We start from the raw sequence: 26,647 nt of genomic DNA, 5'->3' as shown, positions 1-26,647 counted from the left end.
GTAGCGGAAGCCCTATTTGAATCAATGGTATCAGAAGCCCTAATTGAATCCATGGTAGCAGAAGCCCTATTTGAATTAGTGGTATCAGAAGCCCTAATTGAATCCGTGGTAGCGAAAGCCCTATTTGAATCAATGGTATCAGAAGCCCTAATCGAATCCATGGTAGTGAAAGCCCTATTTGAATCAGTGGTATCAGAAGCCCTAAATAATCCAATGGTAAATGATGCCCTAATTATTACAATGGTATGTGATGCCCTAATTTTAAATATAGTGGTATTTAATTGTGATCATCATTTGATTTTTGAGATAGCGGTTTTTAGATAATAGTCATCATGTGAAATTGTTATACTGTATTTGTGGACTAACCCAGGTGGTTGCAGAAGCATCCCTAGTTTGATTTCGATCTCAGTTTTCCGAGGTATGTGGTTTTCAATTTCTATAGTAATTTCATTTGATGGTATTTCAAGTTTATAGTTAAGAAATTTTGTCTAACTGATTTTAACGGTAAATCTTATTCACAAGAACATGAATGATATAACTGTCTTCCTATGAAACGAAGTAATAACTGTATTCTTTGAGTATGATAGATGTTAATTCAGACCTTGGAAAACCGGATGTTACATAAGTGATATATGAATGCAAATACTTTGATATGTAAATGTAATTTTTTTCTTGGTGATGCTATATGATATGTCTTTAAATGATGATTATTGTATCTTCATGATGATGAGTTGTTATAGTGAAATCTAATGTTATTTGTATTGATGATTTATTTCTGGTACTTAACCCATACTTGCATGTGTATAGTGTGTGTATTTGTTTTATATTTTTGTTTGACGTGTATGATGTGGTTAGGGGCGGGGAAGTCATAGTCACCTGCCAGTCGAGATCTACATGATGTACCGCTCCCTATCGTTGTCTATTCAGCTTAGATATATATGCACGTGTATATGCACTCGTTTTTTATGCAGGTTGCAAGTACCGGGCATCGACTTCCTTGAATTGCCAAGATGAGTGTGCCCTATCACTATAACTCAATGGTAAGAATTGAGAGATAATGTTCACATCCAATCCCAGCCAAAGCCGAACTACTTGTCATGAGAAAGACATGTATCTGACTGCCTACCATTTTTAAACCCGTGAGTCTTTCTTTGCATGTGTTGTTTGACATTGACTTTGGTCAGTATTGCTTATGTGTATTACGTATCTTGTATTTGAGATCCTACGAGATGTTGTATAGTATTTTAATGAACTTGTATTTATTATTGCATACCCTGCGACATGTGTTGTGGATGATGTTATCTGGATATACTTTATCATATCCATTGTTCTTATGTATGTGCGTATGAGATTATAGATTTTATTATTATGGACATTGAAATTGAGACTTAAACTTATTAATAAAACTTCTTAAATGTGACTCAACGCAAAGGAACCCTTGAGGAATGAATCTGTATTGTAATTCCATATGTGTGATTGTCGTGTATGTGTATATTGCTTACACATTGTTACTTTGATGTTTAAATTTTTATAAAAATATAGTTCAGTGAACTTTGTAACATATTAGGTTTATTTCTTTTGAGTTTCCGAGAGAAGCGTTACATCTGGTATCAGAACGTGAGTTTCAACGCTGGGAACTCTCAGCATATTGTGTGCCATCAATTAACAAGTAGTTATACTTGCAACAAGATTTAACCAACAAGACTTATCAAAATAAAATATAGACAACAAAATTGGAAACAGTACAACTTTTGAACTATGAAAAAAGGATTTGTAACACTTGACTTTTCAAACTCTTGTTTGTGGTTGTACATTTTATCTTTATTATCTCTTAGCTTACTTGAAGTTTTTATTGTTAAGATAATAGAATGGACTCTGTTGTTTATGCACTTATTTATGTGACATTGATTTCTAGTTGATGCTTAGATTTGTGGGTATTGATTGGATCTTATTTAGCACTGCAATAAATACTGCATGATTGCTTGTAAGTAGAGCTCATAATTGCATGGAATGACATGAGATATATTTGTAACAGTCATTAGTGATTTATTTATTCATTGTGTTTAAAGTGCATTCTCTAATACATCTAGTATACTAGACCCCTGGATGTCGTAAAGCAGTTACTCCCTACAATGTAGCTACCACTAGTCACCTTGTTATGTGAAGCATGTTCTTATAAAAAATTATTTTTGGTTATTTATGATGTGTTTGTGATGTGGGTAGGCTAGCATTGAAATTTTGAACTTTCTTATGCCTAGATTAGTCACCTTACTCTCTTTTTGCTATCTATTTTGTGACACTAGTCACACTTGATTTACTATTGATAATTGTCGCGATATTCTTTTCATTTATTGGAGAACTTTATATTCGCCCACTTGGGTTTTTCTTTTGAATTCTATGGTGACTATTTAAATGTTTAGCATTGTTGGCCCTCTTATGTGATAGGTATTATTTCTATCAAGTTCGTTAAGGACCTCTGATAGTACATATAAGGGAGGACATTGTGAAATTGCATTATGACTACATGTAGACAGGAAAAGCATCTAGATCACATAAGTTACATGGATGTTGCATTAATTGTGATTGTATGAATGTTGCATTAACTAGGATTGCATAAGATTCTCAAGGCAGTAATATATTTTGGATGTCTTTTATGATGCTTATTGAATACGAATTTAAACTCATTTAAGAAATTGTTAAAAGATAGATGTATGTTGATCAATGTGGTTTTCGATTTATGCCTAAACCAGAACCATATCGCTCTTAGTGGTTGGATATATATTTTTAATAAACTTGATTGTGTTGAATTCCTATTTGACCCTTTTGTATGACAGTGGGTAGTGCATTCAACATTTAAGATATCATAGCACTATTAGTCGACTTCCACGAGTAAGCCTATTTTCAAGGGGGGAGGATGTAATACCCATCCCTTTTGTTATCATTGTGTAGTCTCTATCAAGCTCTATTTGAATCTCCCGTACAAACATGTTAGCCTTAAGCGATATTTGAATGCAAATACTTTGATATATAAATGTAATTGTTTTCTTGATGATGCCATATGATATGTCTTTAAATGATGATTATTGTATCTTCATGATGATGAGTTGCTATAGTGAAATCTGATGTTATTTGTATTGATGATTTATTTATGGTACTTACCCCATACTTGCATGTGTATGGTGTGCATGTTTGTTTTATATTTCTATCTGACGTGTATGATGTGGTTAGGAGAGGGAGTCATAGTCACCTGCCAGTCGGGATCTACACAATGTATTGTTCCTCGCCAATGCCTATTTCGCTTAGATATATGTGCACATGTACATGCACTCATCTTTTATGCAGGTTGCAGGTATCGGTCATTGACTTGCCTCAATTGCTAGGATGAGCATGTCCTATCGCTATAACTCAATGGTAAGAATGGGCAGATAATGTTTAGGTCCAATCCCAGCCAAAGACAAACTATTTGTCCTGAGAAGGACATGTATCTGACTGCCTACCCTTTTTAAGCTCGTGAGTCTTTCTTTGCGTGTATTGTTTAACTTTGACTTTGGTCAGTTTTGCTTATGTGTATTATGTATCTTGTATTTGAGATTCTATGAGATGTTGTACAGTATTTTGATGCACTTGTATTTATTATTGCATACCCTAAGACATGTGCAATGGATGATGTTATCTGGATATACTTTATCACATTAGTTATTCTTATGTATGTGTGTATGAGATTATGTATTTGTTTATTCATTTTATCGTTATGGAAATTGAAATTGAGACTTAAACTTGTTAATAAAACTTCTTAAATGTGACTCAACGCAAAGGAACCCTTGAGGAATAAATTTGTATTGCAATTGCATATGTGTGATTGTTGTGTATGTGTATATTGTTTCTGCATTATTACTTTGATGTTGTTTAAATTTAAATTTTTTAATAGTTCAGTGAACTTTGTAGCATATTAGGTTTATTTATTTCTTTTGGGTTCCCGAGCGGGGTTTATAGATTACAACTCTATAAGGAGCCTATCAATCCTATTGTCACAAAGAGGTGGAACACAATAAATGCCCCTCATATGGCTGCCTAAGCTCTTAATCTCAACTGGTACATGCGTAGAACTGCTACAATTATCATTTCCAAATATGATAAGGTAATAGAGGGGTTTATAAAGTCCCTTCAATAAAATGTATAGCATTGAAGAGGCAACCATACTTCAAGAGTAGTGGCTTTGGTTTCTAGTGTCTCAAATTCAACAAATCAAATGCTATAATCAATAGAGCCAGTGTTACATAAAAAAGACCCTATTGTATGGTAGAAATTTCATGGGAAAGACATACTAGAGTTGAAACAACGTGTTATTTGTTTATACTTAGAGATTGCTATGTCCATTGTTACAAAGAAGAATTGATCCACCTATGGCTTCAACCTTTCAATAAAAAGGAAAAAGCTTACCTCTAGAACAAGCAAAAAAGCTAGTCGTAGTTCATTGTGATGTCCCCTTATCTAAAGCTAGTCATAGTTCATTGTGACGTTCCCTTATCTAAAATAAGATTTAATAATAGTAAAAATTAAAATGAACAAATAAATAATGATAATATAAGGGCTTAAGAAATAAACCAAACACCAATGAACACCTTCAACCCTTTCGGCAATGACTAGAATATGACGATAGCAATTGAGATCTATCGATTGTGTACATAGCACTAATCATCAAGGAGGTGATGATAAATTGTCCATTACTAATGAAGAATACCAGTTAAATTTAAAACATGTGTAAGAACGTAGCATACATATCTGTAGCCAATGAGTAGTAATTCACAACAAAATCAATAACCGCAAGTAATCATATTTTAGTGGTGCAAACTGGAACTATATCGACACTCCCTAGACACATAGATAAATCCCCTATTTGGCAACAGGATAATGTTAAGAAAGTATATCAAAGATATGCTTAGTAGTGATAATTTGGCCAAATAAGACATGAGTAGATCTTCAACGTCAAAAGGAGAGAACAATTTTAAGGTTGTCTTTATTTTGTTTGGAGGAGCAATTAGTTAGATGAGAAAAAAATAACCTATTGCATTTTGCACTACAGAAGCAAAGAGCAAGTCTATGACACATGCTTATGAGGAGGCAACGTGGTTAGAGAGATTGTGTTCAATTATTAGCTTTCAATGTAAACAGGGAAGAATAATATGTGATAGTCAAAGTGCCATCTACTTGGCTAAAAACCCAATTTATCATGCCCACACAAAACACAGAGATGTTTAGTATCACTCTGTTCGGGAAATGGTAGGGTCATGCTATAAAAAATAGACAATTTAGAGAATGTTAGTAGCTGGTGTAAAGAGGCCATAGGTCTTACTTCTTCTGAAGCTTGATTTATTCAGTTTCCCTTCATGCTCTGTTCAACAAATGAAAGAATGTTGAGAAAATGTCTCAACCTTGCTTTTACTAAAATTGTATTCAATTGGAAATTGGAAATTTCAAGTTTGTAATTATCCTTTAGCTGTAATGCAAGTTGCTGAAACAACTATGACAACTTGTAAGGTGTTTTTTGGTTTTCAAATAGAAAGAGCGTGAAAAGGAGGAAGTTAAATGAAAACTTGGAGAAGATAAGGACTATCCTTTGAAAGACAAAAAGGATGATGAATGGGAAAAAGAAGTTTTCTATTTTTTTTCATTTATGCCTTAATCATTTTTAAAAACATTTATGATTTGTGTCTCTCGTGACTCTATATTTAGTGTTTTATTTGAAAATATATAAGTTAATTCACATATGTTGAAACGATGAGTGTTGCAGTTCAAAGAGAGAAATTGTATTGATGTAACTGAATTGAAGGATTAATAAATTCTTGGATCTCTTTGGGCGTGGAGTCTTCTCCCAAAAGAGTTTCTCCACATAATTCTTGAGTTATAGTTTGAATTAGAGTTTTTATTTACTTTGTTATCCAGCAGAAAATAAGCCAAACTCCAAACAGGACTGTTCTAATAAATCTTAAACAAAAGAAAGTACTGAGCTTTTCTTTTGTCCACGCCACAAGTTCGATTACAACCTAAACTGAAGCAAACAAGGAGGAAGAACAGAAGTAAAATACATATCAAATAACGTTTACTTACCAGTTTAAGCTCCCCTTCAGAATTTTGGTTCTTGACTTTGACAGAATTGTGAGTTTTACTTGAAACCCTTACAAAATTCTTGGGGAGTTCAACAAATAAACCCAGAAGGAATCCTATGACTAACCCTGGAATAAAATATTCGGGCTTCATACTGTTTACTATCCACGCGTCCTGTCCTCTGTTCTGTGAAAAAAATCAATATAGAATGACTAGATGTAGAGATGGTAGAAATATAATGTAGAGTGTGGAGCAACAGTGAAGATTTACATCTTTCTCACGAGCACTGCTTATCCACAGCGGCATTCTCCTCTCCTCTTTCAGCGCACCGTGCTTCCATGTTGGCATCCTCTTCTTTTTCAGCGCATCGGGCATTCATGTTTAGAGGCTATTTTTTCAGGTGGTTTATAAGACAACATTTGTTGAAGTACATCCGTTGTATATTTACCAAGAAATAATATATTTAAGTTAAATTTAGAGGTCGATATATACATTTGACTAAATGTTAATTAAAGAAAATATTTTTAAAATAAAATTAAGTCTTGCAAAGATATATTTCGAACATAATCTGTATTATAATAATAATAAGAAATATCTTTTAAAAATAAGATTGGATTTTTCCAAAGGTGAGTTCAAGTTTGTTTCAAGATTTGTAGTGATTCATGTTTATTATTTTTTATCGAGGCTTCTTGTTTTTATTTAGGCTCTTTCTAAGGCTTCTTACTTGGAGTTTGAAAAGTTTTTCCAGACATTCTGTAGTCTTCCTCAAACAATATACGGTTTTCTTTGGGGATTAGGGATTCTTATTATTTAATGGAAAGGTCTGGCTCTTTGTGTCGAATATGTTATTTGTGTCCTTTCTAGTAATGAAGTGTGAAAAGTTCTCCTACAAAATTACATATCTTCAAGTTTTTTTAATCTATTGACCTACCTGGAAAGAGATTGGTTTTCGAAGTCTTCTCCTTGCAAAAGGAATTGTTCACATCAAGAGCACTTTCACTACCATAAGTGTTTGGCATGCTTAAGTTGCTTTATTGGGTTGGTTATGGTTTTAAGATGGGCTCCCCTTCGACCAACAAAATTACTCTTCCCTTATACAGTATTAACGGCTCCCTTTGGTTAGGCTTCCATGGGTTAAAGCCCTACACTTCTAGGGGAAAATAAAAGACATCAAGGCTGTCAAGACTTTTTTTAGAGCTTCTATAAGCCTCTTGTCTTGGGTTAAATGAAAGCCAAATTCAACCTCTCTTAGCATGATTGGCAAACTTTTGATAATATCATAAATTATCCTAGTGGAAAGTTTACTTAAAGTCAAGATGCATTCTTCCAAACTCCAATTGAAGGATTGGTAATGGACTCCTGCTATTACTTTTTGCAAATATAAGTCATGTCTTTAGTAGTGTTTCCTTTCACCACATCTTCTTATGGTGGCTAGTTTGATGGAGGAGCATCTTGGGTACTTTGGTAATCTTCCATCAACCAAAAAGAATTATTTTTATTCTTTTATCTGTTGTTTAAGGAATGGCCTTTGTTGTTCATGCTTTCTCTTTTCGTGCAGTTGGCTCTTTAACACGGACATATCTGGGATACCATACCTAAGCTCGCAAAAACTAATTCTAGCATTTGTGAAAGGTATCCTTCTCTTTGTTTGAGGCATGCTTGTTTCCTGTCAGCTCAAGTAATGTGCAGGTTTGGCTTCGGAAAGGTTTTGTTTGGCATCAAGGTTTTCTGCAACCTTGGGAATCTCTTCTTGGATCATGTGTGGACCTATCTTTGTCCTTGCGGAAGTTAATTTGCTAAATTGTGAGGTATCTGATTTCTCCTTTGGGGCATGACCTATATTTTGTAATAATCTACTAAATAAGCCAACTTGTGGTCTTGCTAGCTATATAACTAGAGATTTAGGATTAGTAAAGGAAGAATGAAGTTAGCTAGAAGGAAGATAACAAGGATTTGGCTCAGTAAGCTTGAGCTTCTAAGCTCACTGATAGTAATTTGAATGTATGCAGGTGTAACTAGATAGGCCTTATGCCTGGCATGCTGAATGAATGTTGTCTCATCATATCTACATTGATCTCTATAACTTCTTATGGTTTCTCCTATAGTGGTTGGCTTTCATGAATAACTGTAGAAAGGGTAGCTTGGGAGTGGATTTTGTCCCTACCAATGTTATGTCAGGTGGTTTCATAGCAAAGGTTTATTTCTATGCCAAAATTTTGGGATTGTGGGAAACCCTGATTGGATTTTTTGTAGGGTGGCAAACTTGGTTTCTGATATACAACTTGTGAAGAGTTATGATTCTTGCAAGAACTATTGTTAAAATGGTTCAAGTTAGAGGAAATGCAAACAATGTTATTATGGACATGTTGAGATAGGTTGTAGCTAGACTTGAAGCTATTGAAACAACTCAGAGAATCGGAGTACATTTTGAAGGTGTTAGTGATGAAGAAAAAGCAATAGCACCTAACCCTAAACCTTAAGAACAACAAGACAAGGAGAAAATATTTAAGACTCTAGCAAGAGCAAATTCAAGACCTATTTTTGAGCTTTCTACCTACAATGGAAAACTTGATATTGATGCCTTGTTGGATTGGATCTTTGAGATCGAGAAGTATTTTGATTATGAAAGTATTCTTGATGATAAGAAGGTAAGGACAACAGCTACGAAGTTGAAAGAGTATGCATCTCTTTGATGGGAACACTTGCAAACCGATAGACAAGGAAAAGGAAAAGAAAATATCAAGACTTAGAGGGAAATGGTTAGTCAGTTGAAAAAGAAATGCCTTCATGTTGATTATCAAGTTAATTTGTTGAGAAGAATGCAAAATTTGAGACAAAAAGACATGATTGTGAATGAATTATACTAAAGAATTTTATAAGTTGGACATTAGATCTAGACATGTTGATGATGAAGTGGAGAAGGTTGCTAGATACCGAAATGATTCGAGGACTTATATACAAGACGAAATCAATTTTATAAAGATAGAAAGTGTTGAGGAAGCATATTTGTATGCCTTGAGGGTTGAAGAAAAGTTGACAAAGAAACAAGAGCACGAACAAAGGACAAGAGGTGGAAGATTTTAATGAAGTAGAGGAAGATCTTATGGGGAAAGTATCAGATTAGATAGCACATCTAATGAAAAAGGCAAATCTGAATAGAAATTTGATAGTGGAAATTGAGGAAGAGGTAGCTACACTGGTTACTCTAGGAATAATAGTATTAGCAAAATAAACATTAGATATTGGTTTAAAGGTACTTATTTTAAGTGTGGTGGAGAAGGACGTAGCTTTTGAATGTAACTTTTTTGGTAAGAAGACACGGAGTGGTAGTAGAAATGCTTTGATTCAAGAAGAAGTCGTGGATGCACCTAATGAACCTAAGAAAGGAGAGAATCAGATGGTTAGAAAAACCTTATGGAATGAGCAATTAAATGGAGAACCTATTTCGAGGAAAAGTATTTTCAAGACCAAATGTAAGATTAAAGGAAAGTGTTGCAAACTAATCATTGACAGTAGCAATTCTAATAATTTGGCATTTGAGGAGTTGATTTCTAAGCTAAAATTATGAAGATTAAGACACCCTAACCTTTATCACATTGATTGGATCAAGGATGAACATAAATTACTGGTAATTGAGAAATGCCTTGTGAAATTCAAGATTGGAAACTACTTTGATGAAGTCTAGTGTGATATCATGCCTATGGATTGTTGTCATATTCTTTTGGAAAGACCTTGACAATATGATAAACAAGCTTTACATGATGGTAGATTGAATCAATATACTATTTGGGCTAATGGGAAAAGACAAGTTTTGTAACCTTTAGTAGAGAAACCTAAGGAAAATCATTGTACAATAGTTAGAGTTTCCTTCATTGAAGGAAATCAGTTTGTTAAAGATATGAAGAAAAAAATGTTTTCTTTTCTTTGATTCATAGAGAGACTAAGAAACAAGATGAACTTGAGCATGAACATGAGGTTAGATATTTCTTGACTGAATCTCAAGCTATTATTTTGGATAATGTACCTAATTGATTACCCCCTATTAAAAGTATAAGTCACTATATGGATTTGATACCTAGAGCTAGTTTGCCTAATAAAGCACCACACATAGTAACACCTACAAAGAATGAAGAATTGAATAAACAAGTGCAAGAACTACTTGAGAAGGGTTTGATTAGAGAAAGTTTGAGTCCTTTTTTAGTACCCATTGTATTAGCACCTAAGAAGAATGGGGAATGGAGAATGTGCACTGATTCTAGAGTTATAAAGAAAATAATAGTGAAATATAAATTTTCTTTGCCTAAGATGAATGACATTATGGATTCATTGTGAGGAGCAAATTATTTTACAAATATTGTTTTGAAAAGTGGCTATCGTCATATTAGAATTAGAGAAGGGGATGAATGGAAGACTGCTTTTAAGACTAATGAAGATTTGTATGAGCGGTTGGTTATGTTTTTTGGTTTAACTAATGCACCTAGTACTTTTATGAGATTGATGAATGAGGTTTTGAAGAAGTTTCAGAGTAAGTTTGTGATTGTATACCTTAACGACATATTGATCTACAATAATACTAAAGAGGAACACCTAATGCATATCAAACAAATGTTGTAAAGGATGAAAGAAGAGAAGTCCTTGATATACTTAAAGAAATATTCTTTTATGAAAAAGGAGATTGTGTACCTTGGTATGTGATTTATGCTAATGGATTGAAGATAGATTCTAAAAAGATAAAAGTTATTCTTGATCAGCCTACACCTGAGAATATTGAAGAAGTTAGATCCTTTCATGGATTGGCAAGTTTCTATAGGAATTTTGTGAATTTTTTTAGCTCAGTATGTAATGCAATGACAAATAAAATGAGAAGTGATAAAAAGGAATTCAAGTGGACACATGGAGCAAATAGAAGCTTTGAGACACTGAAGGAAAAGGTCATAGAATTACCTATGCTTGCTTTGCCTAATTTTACCAAAAAAAAACTAGGTTGACTATGATGCTAGTGGGAATGTCATTGGCGATGTTTTGAGTCAAGAAGGTAAGCCTGTGGGTTTCTCTAGTGAGAAAAATTGAATGATGCCAAGAGAAAATATTTAGTCTATGATCAATAATTTTATGCTATTATTCAAGCTTTGAATAAATGGAGACATTATTTGATGCCTAGAGAATTTTTGTTGTACACTAATCATAAAGCTTTACAATATTTGGTAAGTTAGAACAAATTGAATTAGAGGCATATGAAGTGGGTTGAATACATGCAAAACTTTTCTTTTGTGTTGAAACATAAGAGTGAACAATCAAACAAGGTAGCAGATGCATTGAGCAGAAGAAGAAGTTTGTTGAAAAAGATTAGGGTTGAAGTTCTTGGATTTGAAGAACTTATATGAAACTAGCCCTAATTTTGTAGAACCTTGGAAAGTTTGTAAGAATCACATGACATATGAGCAAGATAAGTGGGTTGATTAATTCATTCAGGAAGATATGTTGTTTAAAGGAATTCAATTGTGTGTACCAAGAGAATCTATGCGAGATGATATCGTTAAGAAGAAACATAGTACATGACTTACATGACATTTTGAGATTGATAAAATATTGAAGTTGATTGTAGAGAGATACTTTTGCCCACTATTGTATAAGGATGTTCTGAAAATGGTGAAGAGTTGCAGAATTTATCAAGTAGCTAAAAGAAATAGTTAGAATGTTGGATTATTTACATTTTTTCCTATTCCTCGTAGACCTTCAAAAGATATCAATGTGGACTTTTTTCTCGGGATACCTAGAACTTAGAGAGGTGATGATTCTATCTTTGTAGTGGTTGACAAATTTTCTAAAATGACACATTTCATACCTTGGAAGAAGACATCATATGTAATACACATAGCAGATTTATTTTTTAAAGAGACTATGAGATTACATGGATTGCCTAAGACTATTGTTTTTTACAAAGACACTAAGTTTATTGGTTACTTTGGAGGGCACTTAGGGATAAGTTGAATATTGAACTTAGATTTAGTTCTATGTTTCATCCATAAACTGATGGAAAAACCAAAGTTGTGAACAGAAATTTGGGTAACCTTTTGAGATGTTTGATTGGAGATAAACCTTCTAATTAGGACTTGGTTTGGGCAAAAGCATAGTTTGCATATAACAGTTTAGGGAACAAGAGTACTAAGAAAACTCCTTTTGATATTGTGAATGACACGAGTCCTAGAGGAACTATTGAGTTAAGGAAATTGGATACTGAAGTAAAGTACAATGCTAAAGCTGAAGAATTTGTGGACTTTTATGAAGAATTTGCATGAATACATAAAGAATAATCTACATGACAATAATCAAGGATATAAAGACAAAGCAGATAAGAAGAGAAGACATAAGACTTTTGAGGTTGGAAATGAGGTAAATATACAGTTGAAGAAGAATAGATTTTCAATTAGCACATACAACAAGTTGAAAATGAAGAAATTTGGGGCTTGTAAAATCTTGAAGAAATATGATAGTGGTAATGCTTTTTAAGTTGAATTGCCTAAGGATATGAGCATTTCACCTATATTCAATATCCAAGATATCTTTGAGTACTATGAATATGATGAAGAGATAGTTGATGAGCCTAATTGTCTTAAGAAAAAGATAGAGAGAATTGATAAGATCTTGAACAACAGATCTGTAAAAGCACCAGAAGAAAGGATTACAAAGAGTAGTAGGTTTAGTGGCAGAATAAACCTATTGAAGATTGTTCTTTGATATCTCAAGCTGAGTCAAATCCTTATGATAGTTCTCAGATCATCATGGCTTCTTGAAGTGGACATCAGTCCTTATTTACCCTAGGTTTCTAATGCAAAAGCATATTGAGTACTTTGACAATTATGCATCAACCCAAAATATTTCCTTTATTTGTTCATGTCTATTATTTAAGGAGTAGCCTTTGTTTTTCATGTTTTCTCTTTCTATGCTCTCGGCTCTTTAATGTGGACCTATCGTAGATCTCGTACCTAAGCTCACATAAACTAATTCCACCATTAGCAAAATTTATCCTTCTCTTTATTTGAGGCATGCTTATCTCACTACTAAATAGACCTAATTTTCGACAAGGATTCATCACAATTTTGACACCACTATATTGACAAAATGATGAACATTGTTGTCGATCTTTTTTCGTCAAGTTTACAACACCCAAAATGTTTCTTGAAATTTTGACATTAATATTGTAGATATATCAACAAAACCATTATCAGTATATCTACCTCAACCCATAAGCATTATATAGCATCCTCATCGAAATGCTATGCTCTTTGTCGTCGAAATTGCGATGAATACTCATCAAAACTCACATCACACGGATAGCATACTTGTCGAAATGTTATGCTCCATCTCATCATAATTGCGATGAATAGTCAGCAAAACTCATGTCGCATGTATAGCATCCTCATCGAAATGCTATGATCCATCTCATTGAAATTGCGATGAATAGTCCTTGAAACTCATGTCGCACGTAAAGCATCCCCGTCGAAATGTTATGGTTCCTCTCGTCAAAATTGTGACAAATACTCATTGAAATTCACGTCACACATATAACATCCTCGTCGAAATTTTATGGACCATTTCATCAAAATTGTGACATCCAACTTTATTTTTTTAAATATATATATATATATTATCGATTAGAATATTAATGCCTTTCAAATCCATGATGTGCGGATTTCAAATGCAGAAGGAATGTGTTCTACCTCAATAATAATAACATTAGTCATTACAAAATATAATAATAATAATAACAACAAAATTTTACTGAGTTTAATGAAGATTTAAAAAAAAAAAAAAAAATCTATGCTTGCATAGTTCAACAATCTTTTCATTAAAAAAATGATCTTACATTACGTTTGATGGAATGATGTTGAGTTTCTTGCAAATGGGCCCATTCATTACACTAAAAAAACTTGAATAACTTGCTTGTTTAATCTAAGCATTTCCTTTCTTAGAGATAAGATATTGTATTAGTGTTGCGGAGTACTACTTGATAGTCTTTTCACTAAGACTTTTGTTGAGGATAAAGCTCCAGTAGAACTGTGTGAATCGTCGTGTAGGAAATTGTAAAAGTTTTGTAGAGAACAAGAGATGGTTTCTAGTCATTGATGGATTTTCATGATTATTTTAGCCATTTATAAAAAAATATGTGGCATATTTTAAAGGGTCACCCTTGAACATTATATACTAATGAGAAAATTAAGCTTGGAAAAATAAGTCAATTTTGATTATTTAATACTTTTAGCATAGGAATCAAGCCTTAGTGTGTGATGTATAAACTATCCTATTTTAAACATACGGCTCCATTGCTATTTGCCAAAAATTAAGACTCCAAAGCACCCCATGTGTCTGTGGCACTGGAATACTGTTCCATTTCTACCTGTTGCTTTATTTTCAAAGCAAGTCTGTGGCAAACAGAGAATGAAAATTTGATTATATGCCCACATATGACTGAGTAAGTCGACACTAGTTAAAATGTACAAATATGCTTAGCATGATATTAGATGATCTGAAAGGAAAACAATTAAACCTATTCTTGTATGAAGTAAAAAATAATAGAATTGACAGTTAACTCTTGTGATATTGCCACCGGGACTTATCTGTGTAGTGTTTGAGTCAAATTCATTGATCCATGTTTTATGAGTAGTGATTCACATAAATCCATCTCCAATGAGAATAAATGGAACACTTGAGAATCATTGGATCTAGGTGATGATCATAGAGGTGAAGCAACAAGACTTTTTGGGAGGTCACCCATCCCAATGCTACTGCAGCTTGAGCATGCTTAACCAAGCTTAATCATAGAGTTTCGTCCATAGTTAAGCCCACTTTGCTTGCAACTCCATTTGAAAAAAATTCACCAAGTGTTGTGTCTTATCATTTGATGAGCTCAAGGGGCTTTCTAATGAATGGTTCATAAGACACAACACTTGGTGAAGATTTATCATGTCCCCTCTTTAGTGACATGTCATTTTTCAGTGGATTTGCCTATCATGGACTCTCATAGGCAGATAGTTTTGGTGAGCGAGTCATTCTAATGATTATTTGGGGATTGGATGGTCTTATTTTCTCTTGGAGAGATGGTATTTATTATATTTTTATTATTATGTGTTATGCGAGGCCAAATGTTATAATTTTGAGTTGAGTTGCACTTTTTATTTTATAAAGTTACTTTTTATATAAAAGTGCATTATAAAGGGATTTCATAAGAATATTTTATGGATACTTCTAGAGGTTCTAGTCGCTTCTTAGAGAAGTGAATAAATAGAGTGCTTGGCCTCTCATTTGAACATCCCATAACTTGAGTTTACACTACCTTTCTCTTTGAGCATTTGTGGTGCCATCTTGGTCTACAGATTATCATTTCTTCTTTAGGAACGGAGTCTCCTAAGGGTTTTGCATAACTAAGGGGGTGAAATATCCTTTGAAGGGTTGCACATTTGGAGGTGATACTACAGTCACTTCAGCCAGGGCATCATTGGGCCTAAGGCCATTTCAGCATTTCAGGAGGCATTTTTAGTAGGGCCGAAATTGTAGGAGGCCATTTTTAGCAGGTCCGAAATTATAGGAAGCCATTTTTAGCAGATCCAAAATTTTAGGAGGCTTCTTTCAGTAGACCCGAAATTATAAAAGGAGGGCTTTTTCTGAGGACTATTCATTTTTAGTCATGGAGTGATTGCAGGACATCTTTATAAGGCTTAATTGTGGTGGAGGAAAGATTTATAGCTGCTGGTTCATTTTTGCTACAAGTTTGATCCAAATTTTAGAATTCCAGGATAGGGCTTTGGAACTACAATTTTGTTCATATCTTCCTCATTACTCAGCATATCATTCTGGGTATTTCTGCATCGGATTTCTATCGTCAAGGAGATAAAGATAGGTGCATTTTGGAGTTCCAAAATGCCATGATTTATTTTTAAGGAATTTTTCAAAACTCCTAGACATTTTTGAAAATTTGCAAGGAAGTACATTTTCAAATTTGGGGTGACTTTGGCTTGGGTGTTGGCATCTTCAACATTGGTAAAAATTATTATAGTCATCTACAATCAGGTTCTTCACTTCTCATTTGGCATTTGGAATATTTTCTGAGAAATGTATGTTTTCAGCTGAGTACAAAATATAGCTTCAACACTTTACTATTTTACATTGTACTTGTCTTTGTTTGCCATTTGGCATTATTGGAATCAAAGGAAGGCTAGGATTTTGCAAGTGAAAGAGTATTGTAATTTTTAGATCATCTATATTGCCAACCTAGGGCTTGATGACATTATTATTGGTTGAAATATGTATGGCATTGTTGCAAATTGTTGATTTTGTGAATGGCATATGGTTTTGAGCAATTTCCTATGTCTAGCATTTACTTTCAGTGGTAGTCTTTAGTTGCATGCCAAGTGTTTGACAAAATTTCTTAGTTTAGCATTAGAGGTTTTTAGTGGCCTATTGGTAGGGGTCATTACAAGATTTTGCAATTGGGAGGAAACTCCATAGTTAAGCAAAATCAAGCTGGAGTAGTACTAGAATGGGTGACTTCTACGAGAAGTTTTTGTGCTTCACCAGTGTGAGCAACACCTAAATCTAGTGAGTGCCAAGTGTTCCATTTATTCTCATGAGAGATGGATTCGTGTAAATCATTACTCATGATTCAACATAGATTAATGAGTTTGACTTAAAAACCACATAGTTAATCCTAATAGCAATATTACAATTTGTGGAAAAATATCTTGTACTTGTGCATTTTGAAGGCCAAATGTTTGAAATACTTTTATAAAATGGTTTGAAGTGGGCTCAGTGGTGTCTTTGTTGAACTAATAATATATTTTTTATAATTTTAAGGAGGGAATGTTTGTGATAAACACTAATCATGGATATATAAGAGAATAAATCTTTCAAAATGTAAGGTTCTACGTAGTACAAAATAAGATTGGTTAACCAAAGAAATTTCAGCCTAAGAAATGCACTCTAACATTAAAAAACTAAAAACAACTTTGTCGATAAACAAAATCTTAAAAAATTTATGATCTTAACTTATAGGAATCTTCTGCAGCATCATCATCCAATCTTGATACAAATTTGAGTAGAGGTCCCCATGCAAGCTATCATTTTACATTTCTTAGTGTGGTCCAATCATTAAAAGGTAAAAAAATGGTTTGAACAGTCACGATGCACTTGATGTGTTGAATATAATGAAAGCTTACCACATAATCTACTACTGAAATCCAGTTGTCACCTAGAAGAACACCTATGGAAAGCAAGATAAATTGGAATTGAGATTAAAATAAGATTTGGAGGTAGATAAGATGGAGATTATAAAACTCTGTTTTAGTGGCACATTGATAATTTGATAAACCTTTTAAGTATTTTGTAGCTGCAATGAACCACAATGTTTGATCTTCATTTTATAGCTATCATTTGCATGAAAAGGACATTACATCTTGGAATACATGGAGATTGGCTTCTTTTACATGAAAAGGAAGAGATTTTAAAACAATAAAATTTCATTTGGCAAAATCACAAATCACACAAATATTATTTTGTTACATTTGCACTGTGGGCTCCTTTAATACAACTTAGTTTAGCTATTTAGGTATATAAGCTTACCTCCAAGGTTTACTTTCATGTCTCTAGTAGCAATTGCTTTGCTTAAAGAAAGGCCTATCATAGAAGCATGCTTTCCTCCATATGATTCACCAATAATATAGAGAGGATTCCTTTGTAGAGAATTGTTTCCACTATAGAATTCTTTCAGAAAACTAAATAGGTCTGTGGTTACTTCATCTGATTTAGCTAGCAATGAGCTATTTTCTACATAACTAAAACTTGTAGCAAGGGATGAAAAAACCATCAATAATAAACTAGTTATTACAACCATTGACTAGTATTATGTTTCATAATGAAATATGAATATGGTTTGAATGAGAAATTTCATAATACTTGTACCAACAGGGCTATCCTAGAGAACGTTGAATTCATCACAATCGTGTACCAAAACCCAAGAGTAAGTACACATTATTACTATATAATGATTTATATAGATTTCTCAAGAATTAATAATGTGATGTATATAGATATCTCAAGCAAACAGCTAAGAAATACCACAAATATATGGCATAGTTACCATAAATAATAGATGAGCCTTTTGCAACCAAGTTGAATTTCTAGGCTTTAGTTCATTATCTAACGGACCAACTTCTAAAAAATATCTAATTCCAACTCCATAAGCTCCTTGCAAAATAAATATATAAGTAATCATATTATAAAGTTCTTAAAGTTCACGTAATGAACAATATATTAACTAATGAATTAGATTATATAGATTTTTATTAATAATATTTGAAATCAAATTCTATGATCCATCATTAGAATACATAACAAGATACAAATTGCCATTCACTCTTTTGCCCTGCTGATGAATCATAATATTTGATCTAAAACATTAGCAACAAAAATCTACAAAGACTAATCAAAATGCATCCAGAGTTGTAATCATCTATATTGAAATTCAGTTGAATTATTTTATTTTTTAAAGTTAAAAGAAGAAATATGACAACAAATCGGCCCTCCTTGCAACCACCAACAAACCGACCCTCCTTGCAACCACAAAAGAAGAGGCCAATTGCTATCTAACTTTTGGGGACTGTAATAGAGCCACCAGATGAGGTGGGCCTCAGACATGTATAGTCACACAAGTGTTTTACATGTCAGTTTATGAAAATAAAAGATCAAATTTGTAAAGGGTGTATTAAAAATTTGAAATATTTCTCACTTGATCTGACTTCAACATAACCCCATTCTTCAAAACCATCTGGGGTGCCTACCATCACATTATTCCCTCCATAACCTCCACTAACACTACTTATTTCCAAAACATAAAAACTTAAAACCATTAAATCCAAATTAAAAACATTAAACCTTATATAACTTCTATATTACTAAATATATACAAGTGAATCTAATTAAAAGTGCTCCCATTTTTACTAATTATAAATAAGTGAATGAGCATAAACAATTTTCATATTCTTTAAATAGAGTTCAAAAGTGGTGAATGTGCATAAACAATTTCTATATTCTTGAAATGAAGGTCAAAAGTTTGAATCATCATAAGAGATGAAGTATGTATGTCTTTTCATAGCATAGTTGAGTGTTTTCTACAAGAAATATAGGACAATCTTATATTACTATCAGGCTTGTTTATATTGTAGACCCACTTACACCCACTTATAGATTGCCCAATAGAAAAACAAATTCTTTCTTTCTTTCTTTCTTGTATATCATTCTTAATCATCTATTTAAGAGGTCAAATTCTTAAGAGAGAGAAATCTTGATCACATACCACTCCTTTTTCAAGCTAGAATTAGCAACTATATCGAGCATATTCAAACCTACACATGGTTGATCCACTGGTGCCTATTCACACACATATAAATATGGAATATCCCACTTCAAAATCTAAAAGGAAAAATAATTGAGCTCTAGTTTATATACTCTTAGTCTATAAACCAATTGAAATGCTAATATATACCATGTGCCCTAGACGTGTGTTAAGGATTGAATAAGATTGCACAAAACTGAAATCTGCTATCCAAATTGATAATCTATTGGAACAATTCTTGTATGCCAAATATTCTACAAAGTGGGAACTTAATTTTGGATTTCACAAAGTGTGGATCAAAGGAAGAGGATATGTGGAAGAGTGCTTTAAAGATACATCAAGCATTGATGAGTGACTGGCACATTGTTCGAATTGTGCAATGCACCAGGCATTTTAAGCATCTTATGAAAGAAGTATTAAGATAATTAATTGACCTGTATATCATTTATTTACATGACATATATATAGTGAGTACACTCTATGAAGTGAATTTGTCTCATTTTGAGAAGGTATTTGAAATTTTAAGGTAGCAAAAATTGTTGTTGACTAATAAGAAGTGCTAATATGCCAAAACTTTTTTGTTCTATTTTGGTCATGTGTTGGGTGATGGAGAGAAAAAGGGTAGATCCTTGAATTGTAAACGGATCTAGACTAATTGCAGTATTGAATGCTTGAACAAAATCAAATTAGCAGAAGTCTTAATACATTTATCATAAATAAAATCAAAACTTAAGGTGAGAAACAAAATTGAGAGAGAAGAAGATAAGAAGATACAAATAGAGTTTGATTACAAAATTCACTGCAAACGTGACTACATCTCCGGGTCGGCTCCAATAGAGTACGACCGATCCGATTAATCTCCAAAAATCAATTACAATTATGCACCAAGACCATTTCTTCTAGCACTTCGATAGCATAACAATTCTTCAAAGTACGAAAATGGCTCCAAAAAATATCCTAGAAAAATATCCCTGATCCTTCTAAACTTCAGCACCTGGATCAACTGAAAGCCTATCAAGACCTCTCTCCATTTCATGTTTTTCAAAATGACTTACCCCTCTCTTTTTATACTTAAAATTTGCCCAAATTGACCTATAACCAAAAATTACATAATTAGGCCTATTAACAATAAAGCCCCTTCGAATAACCCCTTTGCCATTTTATCATTTTGGCATTACATATTAAATTGGGGTTAAATCAATTAATAAAATAACAAAAAAACCCATTTTAAGGGTGGTTGGGCATTCGGTTAAACCATAAATAAAAATGTGCACATATATAAAAAAGTGTGTTGGTGGTGCAACGGTTGGCATACCTTTTAGAAGGTAGTCAGTTGGGAGTTCAACTCCCGCCAACGGCCTTTTCCCCAGGATAGGCGGCTTAACAACATTTAAATAGAAAATCTATTCTATATGTTATTGAAGCTGAGGGTGGCCTAACGGCCACCAAGCCTTTTAGGCCACAGGTGTTCATGGGGTTGAACCCGGCCACCGGCCTCACCCAAACCTACTATTGATGTGTATGTTGACTTGGAACTTCAAAACCTGCCACGTGTACATGCCACATAACACTCTAGGGTGTCACGTGGCTTCCTTGCCATACGCGTGGCACCCAAAAAAAAATTTGCCCATATTGCCACATGTCAACTTCTAAGTGGTTGTTGAACACTATGATGATGTCATCCATATGGTCATGCCACATCATCAACCACTTTGGTCAACTAAACTTTGATCGAGCATATATTTCACGTACGAGCTCTGATTTTGACAAAACAAACATTTTCAAAAAGCTCTCAACAAGACATTTATTTTGATGCCAACTTTGACCAATTTTAGAGAGTTCAAAATTTTGCCTTTCTGACGGTCTTTGACCAAGGTTTGACCAACCTTTGACTCGCCATATCTCGAGCATATAGACACCTTTTTTTCCCGTTCAAGTTGCATTGGAATTAGGACATCGAGATCTTTCTGATGGTGCAAAAATCTAGAGATTTGAAGACACTTCAATTTTCATTGAAAATATCCACCAGATGAGGCCTCCCCACTGAAGACCTTTTGGACCTTCAAAAGTGACATTTACTTTGACATAAAGTGAGAACTTGGCCTCCCCACTTGTCCTGTATCATCTGTACATCTGAATACTTGGCTCACAAGCACAATGAAGACTACAACAACATTGTTGATCATAAACATTATTCTATCACTTCCATAAGCATCTACATTAGTTGTCATAGCCACTAACCAACAAACATTGACTAGCATCAAGCTGAACAATAGTGTAGAAATGAAAGAGAATAAGTCAACAACATATCGATCCTTAACAACAAGAACAATTTTACCCAAGAAACCATCAATGCTTTCAATCATCATTCCCTCATGTTGTACTGTGGGTGCATCCTACAACATCTGACCCTGGTTAGCCACTCCAAGTTCAAGTGTAGAACCACCCGTACTGACAAAGATAAGAGTTAACTCTTTTCTTGCATTCATTATCCTTTTTAACTGCCTTGTGTTTGCAAAAGAATGATCAGTCTTAATCCTGTGAGAATGTACAATATACTGAATGCCATCTTTAAACAAGTGATAATGATTCTTCTCCTTGTAGAAAATTGATTTTCTATCATAAGGATAAGGGCTACCAAGCACTATCACACAGATATCCAGTAGAACCACATCAAACTGTACTTCATCCACAAATTTACTAGTGATGGCGAATCTTAAGGTGCATTGTCTTGTTACTTGCAACTTATCATTTTCACAAATCCAACCTAGTGGATAAGGTTTCTTATGTAATGTAGTTTTCAATCCCAAGTTTCTTACAATACTTTCAGAAATTAAGTTCACTCGAGAACCACTATCTATGAGGGCATCAATTTTAGTGTTCTTAGCATCAACCCTTAAATGAAACAACTCATTCCTTTTCTTATCTTTAGAGAAATCATTAATTGTAGAAGTAGAAGCACAACTAGCAACAGAAACACTGGAAATAGAAGCTTTACCTTTCAAACCCATAGCTGTTATCTTAGTCTCATCATCTAAATCTGAACCAAGATCCATAAAAACATTTGTTGCTTTCTCCTTTCCTTTCTGTTTCTGATCACATTTCTAAGCCCACTTAGGCTTCAATTCGGGATGCAACTTCCAACAATGTTCTTCATCATGACCCTTCCTGTTACAATGAGTACAAGAAAGTTTCTCATCCTTCTTGACTATAGTTGCCTTCTTTCCCTTCTCTTTCTCTGCATTCTTAGAAGATTTCTTTACATCATTATCAAACTTATCAATAAAAGATCCTTTACCCCTTGACTCTAAGTGTGTAGCTTGAACAGACACTTCATCCAAATTACAAGGGTTCAATACCAAAATAGAATGTTTAAGGTAGGAATACAAACCTCCTATGCACTTCAACAAAGTGTCCTGGGTGTACAAAGGAACATTCAAAGCAATAGTCATTTTCCTAAATTCATGGGTGTACTCTTGGACAGTTTGATCTTTCCCTTGTCTAAACATTTTCCAGTCCATCATTAATTGTTGCATGTGTCCTAGGGGATAAAATTGCTTCTTAAGAGCATTAACAAACTCTGCCTAAGTTAAACTGACTCTACCATGTTGTGAAACTTCTGCCTTAGTCTTACTCTCCCACCAGGTTAAAGTTGTACCTCCTAACCGAAGAGTAGCTAATTGAATCCTATCAACATCATCTAATAGGTTCTGGACTCTACAGTAGACTTCTACTTGTTGAATCCAATCATCCAATTTTTCAGCATTAAGTTCACCACAATACTTAGGCAAGTCAAATTTTACATCAAGTTTAATCTTAGGCTTATATCCACCCTTAAATGAATTAGAAGAAGTAGAATGAGGAGAAGATGGAGAAGATGGAGAAGAGGGAGGAGAAGAAGAAGAGGGTGGATATGGTTTCTTGTCACCACCTCCATTATGTTTCACTTTCTTGTCTTCACATTCTTTCCGCTTTTGTCTCTCTTGAAAAAGAATCTCCACCTTAGCCTTCATCTCAAGGAATGCTCTTCGAAATTCTTGCTCACTGATCTCATCAAGAACCTCCATTCCAACAACATACATCTTTGGAAAATTTCTTCACTTCCCAATCTTAGGATTAAATTCTTCAAGCTTGCCTTCACCCTTCTGAATCCTGAATCTTGTTAGCATTCAAGAAAACAACTATAATAATAGTCATCTGGGCTCTGATACCACTTGAACTGTAAACGAATCTAGACTAATTATAGTATTGAATGCTTAAACAAAATCAAATTAGTGGAAGTCTTAATACATTTATCATAAATAAAATCAAAACTTAAGGTGAGAAACAGAATTGAGAGAGAAGAAGATAAGAAGATGCAAACAGAGTTTGATTACGAAGTTCGCCACAAATGTGACTACGTCTCCAGGTTGGCTCCAACAGAGTACGACTAATCCAGTTAATCTCTAGAAATTAATTACAATTATGCACCAAGACCATTTCTTCTAGCACTTTGACAACATAGCAATTCTTCAAAGTACGAAAATGGCTCCAAAAAATCTCCCTAATCCTTCAAAACTTCACCACCTAGATCAACTAAAAGCCTATCAAGACCTCTCTCCATTTCATGTTTTCCAAAATGACTTACCCCCCTCTTTTTATACTTAAAATTTGCCCAAATTGGCCTATAACCAAAAATTACATAATTAGGCCTATTAACAATAAAGCCCCTTCGAATAATCCTTTTGCCATTTTATCATTTTAGCATTACATTTTAAATTGGGGTTAAATCAATTAATAAAATAACAAAAAAACCCATTTTAAGGGTGGCTAGGCATTTGGTTAAAGCATAAATAAAAACGTGCACATATATAACAAAGTGCATTGGTGGTGCAACAGTTGACATACCTTTTAGAAGGTAGCCGGTTGGGAGTTCAACTCCCGTCGGTGGCCTTTTCCTCAGGATAGGCGGCTTAACAACATTTAAATAGAAAATTTGTTATATATATTATTGAAGTCGATGGTGGCCTAATGACCACCAAGCCTTTTAGGTTGCCAGTAGTCACGGGGTCGAACCTGGCCACTGGCCTCACTCAAACCCACTGTTGATGTGTATGTTGACTTAGAACTTCAAAACCTACCACGTGTATGTGCCACATAACACTCTAGGGTGCCACGTGGCTTCCTTGCCATACGTGTGGCACCCAAATTTTTTTTGCCCATATTGCCACATGTCAACTTCTGAGTGGCTATTGAACACTATGATGACATCATTCGTATGGTCATGCCACATCATCAACCACTTTGGTTAATTGAACTTTGACCGAGCATATCTTTCGCGTACGAGCTCCAATTTTGACGAAACAAACATTTATGGAAAGCTCTCGACGAGACATTTATTTTGGTGTCGACTTTGACTAATTTTGGAGAGTTCAATTTTATTTTCTTTTTGATGGCCTTTGACCAACCTTTGACTGGCCATATCTCGAGCATACGAACTCCTTTTTCGCCCATTCAAGTTGCATTGAAATCAGGATGCCGAGATCTTTCTGATGGTGCAAAAATCTGGAGATTTGAAGACACTTCAATTTTCACTAAAAATATCCACCAGATCAATCCTTCCAAGGCTGAGGCCATTGTTAATGACCAAAATTCACAATCATGAGTGGGACTTGAAGCTTTCTAGGCACAACACAATACCTCAACAAGTTTGTGAAGAACTCTTATTCTTTTGCCATTGAATGAAGTTATAGGCAAAGGAAGAAAGTTTCCATTGTTACCTGAAGACCCATCTTCGACACTTGAGAATGCAAAAACCAACAACAACCAAACCGATAATCATTCCTTTTCTTGTGGGTTTCCTTCTACAATAATCATGGCCTTCGTAACAAAGATGCACATTTCCCAAAAGACTACAAAACAAATCAATTTTAAATCAAATAATTACAAAAAATTGGGTTTCAAGCAAAAATAAAAGTTTCAACAAAGGGGAAAATGACCCACAAAATTGTAATAAAAAGTCCTTATTCATAATGGATTTTTGTTATTACAATGAATTATTAACTAATGCGATTAAATTATTATTTATATAATAAAAGTTTGAAAGCATTTATGGGTGATTCAAACACTAGTGATTTCTTGTTCTACTGGGCTTCAACCTTTCAAGTTTAAACTGGTTCTCTACCAATTATGATCTTCTTGTTCACATTTAAAGTTTTCCTTCTCTATTATGCATCTAAATAGTTATCATATATTATTATTACAAACATACAACAATCTGAAACTGAAAACAATACATTACATTAGCAAATTTTATCACTGTTCTTGTTTTAAAAAAACTTTTCATGACTCATAATTTCAGATTTTCTATGAATATAAAAAGTATAAATAAAAATTAAGTTTGATAACCAAGTACCCCCATCCCCTATATGAAAAATAGTCTTACCGGCACCGGTACCCAAAGTACCCCTGTCCCCATAAAACCTTGATAATGATATAACATTCTTCAACTATCTAATTTGTACAATTTCAATAAGGTTTACTGTGGCTGAAGAATGGGTAGGAGGAGCATCCTCGTGGCCTTTATCCTGTGTTTGATCCATATCATCCTGTGACAAAGATTAAATATAAAAACTTCAGCCCACTGATCTTAGCAAAAAAAACTTATTAATAAAATGGTATATAGTACTTACCACCCTCATGATAGTAACTTTGTTTGTATCTATGTGATTTAAATAGTAATCTATTAGCAGCTCTTCCCCTGCAATTATTGATTTTATCACACATACAAAAACTTGATTCCCCTCACGTGCCTCAAAAATGCAATTGGGTTGTTTATTAGTTGAGGAAGGTCGCATACTATTTATAAAACCTGCAATATTACCTATTGCTTTTGGTCTCCCATCAATGTACATAAAAAATCTTTTACTTTAATAACTTTCTTTCCATTTTATATAATTTGCTAATAGTGCATACCTACGCATACTTTTTTTTTATTGAACAATCTGCATCCAATCATTATAATTGTAACAAGGACCGACATACTTCATCAATCCAAAAACTTTGTTGTAACATACCTTTATCCCATCCATAGAAAATAGGCCCAAAACATGTAATGAGGATGGAGCTATGCGATATATACTCTCATTAACACAAAAATCAGTGTTAATTGGAGGT

General features: G+C 33.8%; 2 protein-coding genes across 5 annotated transcripts in view; both read right to left on the bottom strand.

The window, feature by feature from the left end:
- LOC149551954 (Peptidyl-tRNA hydrolase II (PTH2) family protein) overlaps positions 1-6,575 on the bottom strand; it is a 124,509-nt gene extending 117,934 nt beyond the window's left edge. For all 4 annotated transcript variants that reach the window (XR_016352835.1, XR_016352834.1, XM_089787451.1 and 1 more), the window contains exons 1-2: positions 6,376-6,575; positions 6,109-6,291 (exon numbers count right to left, since the gene is read on the bottom strand). Coding sequence is in view for 2 of the 4 variants with exons in the window: in XM_089787451.1 (XP_089643577.1) it covers positions 6,109-6,291; positions 6,376-6,480 (288 nt within the window). In the remaining 2 variants the exon portion in view is untranslated. The remainder of the gene's footprint in view (positions 1-6,108; positions 6,292-6,375) is intronic.
- A 7,855-nt stretch (positions 6,576-14,430) lies between these two features.
- Positions 14,431-19,007, bottom strand: LOC149551953 (serine carboxypeptidase-like 51). The gene is made up of 8 exons (XM_089790155.1): positions 18,892-19,007; positions 18,699-18,793; positions 18,239-18,342; positions 18,060-18,073; positions 17,722-17,945; positions 17,319-17,362; positions 17,149-17,216; positions 14,431-14,528 (listed from the first exon to the last, which is right to left on the bottom strand). The coding sequence occupies exons 1-8, from the start codon at positions 19,005-19,007 to the stop codon at positions 14,447-14,449; spliced, it is 747 nt and encodes a 248-aa protein (XP_089646281.1). The 3' UTR covers positions 14,431-14,446.
- Positions 19,008-26,647: the final 7,640 nt, after the last annotated feature.

This window comes from Cupressus sempervirens, chromosome 6 (assembly GCF_028749045.1).
Source record: "Cupressus sempervirens isolate cs-2001-9-10 chromosome 6, ASM2874904v1, whole genome shotgun sequence".
NCBI classification, from domain to species: Eukaryota; Viridiplantae; Streptophyta; class Pinopsida; order Cupressales; family Cupressaceae; genus Cupressus; species Cupressus sempervirens.
This window is presented reverse-complemented; position numbering and strand designations above follow the sequence as displayed.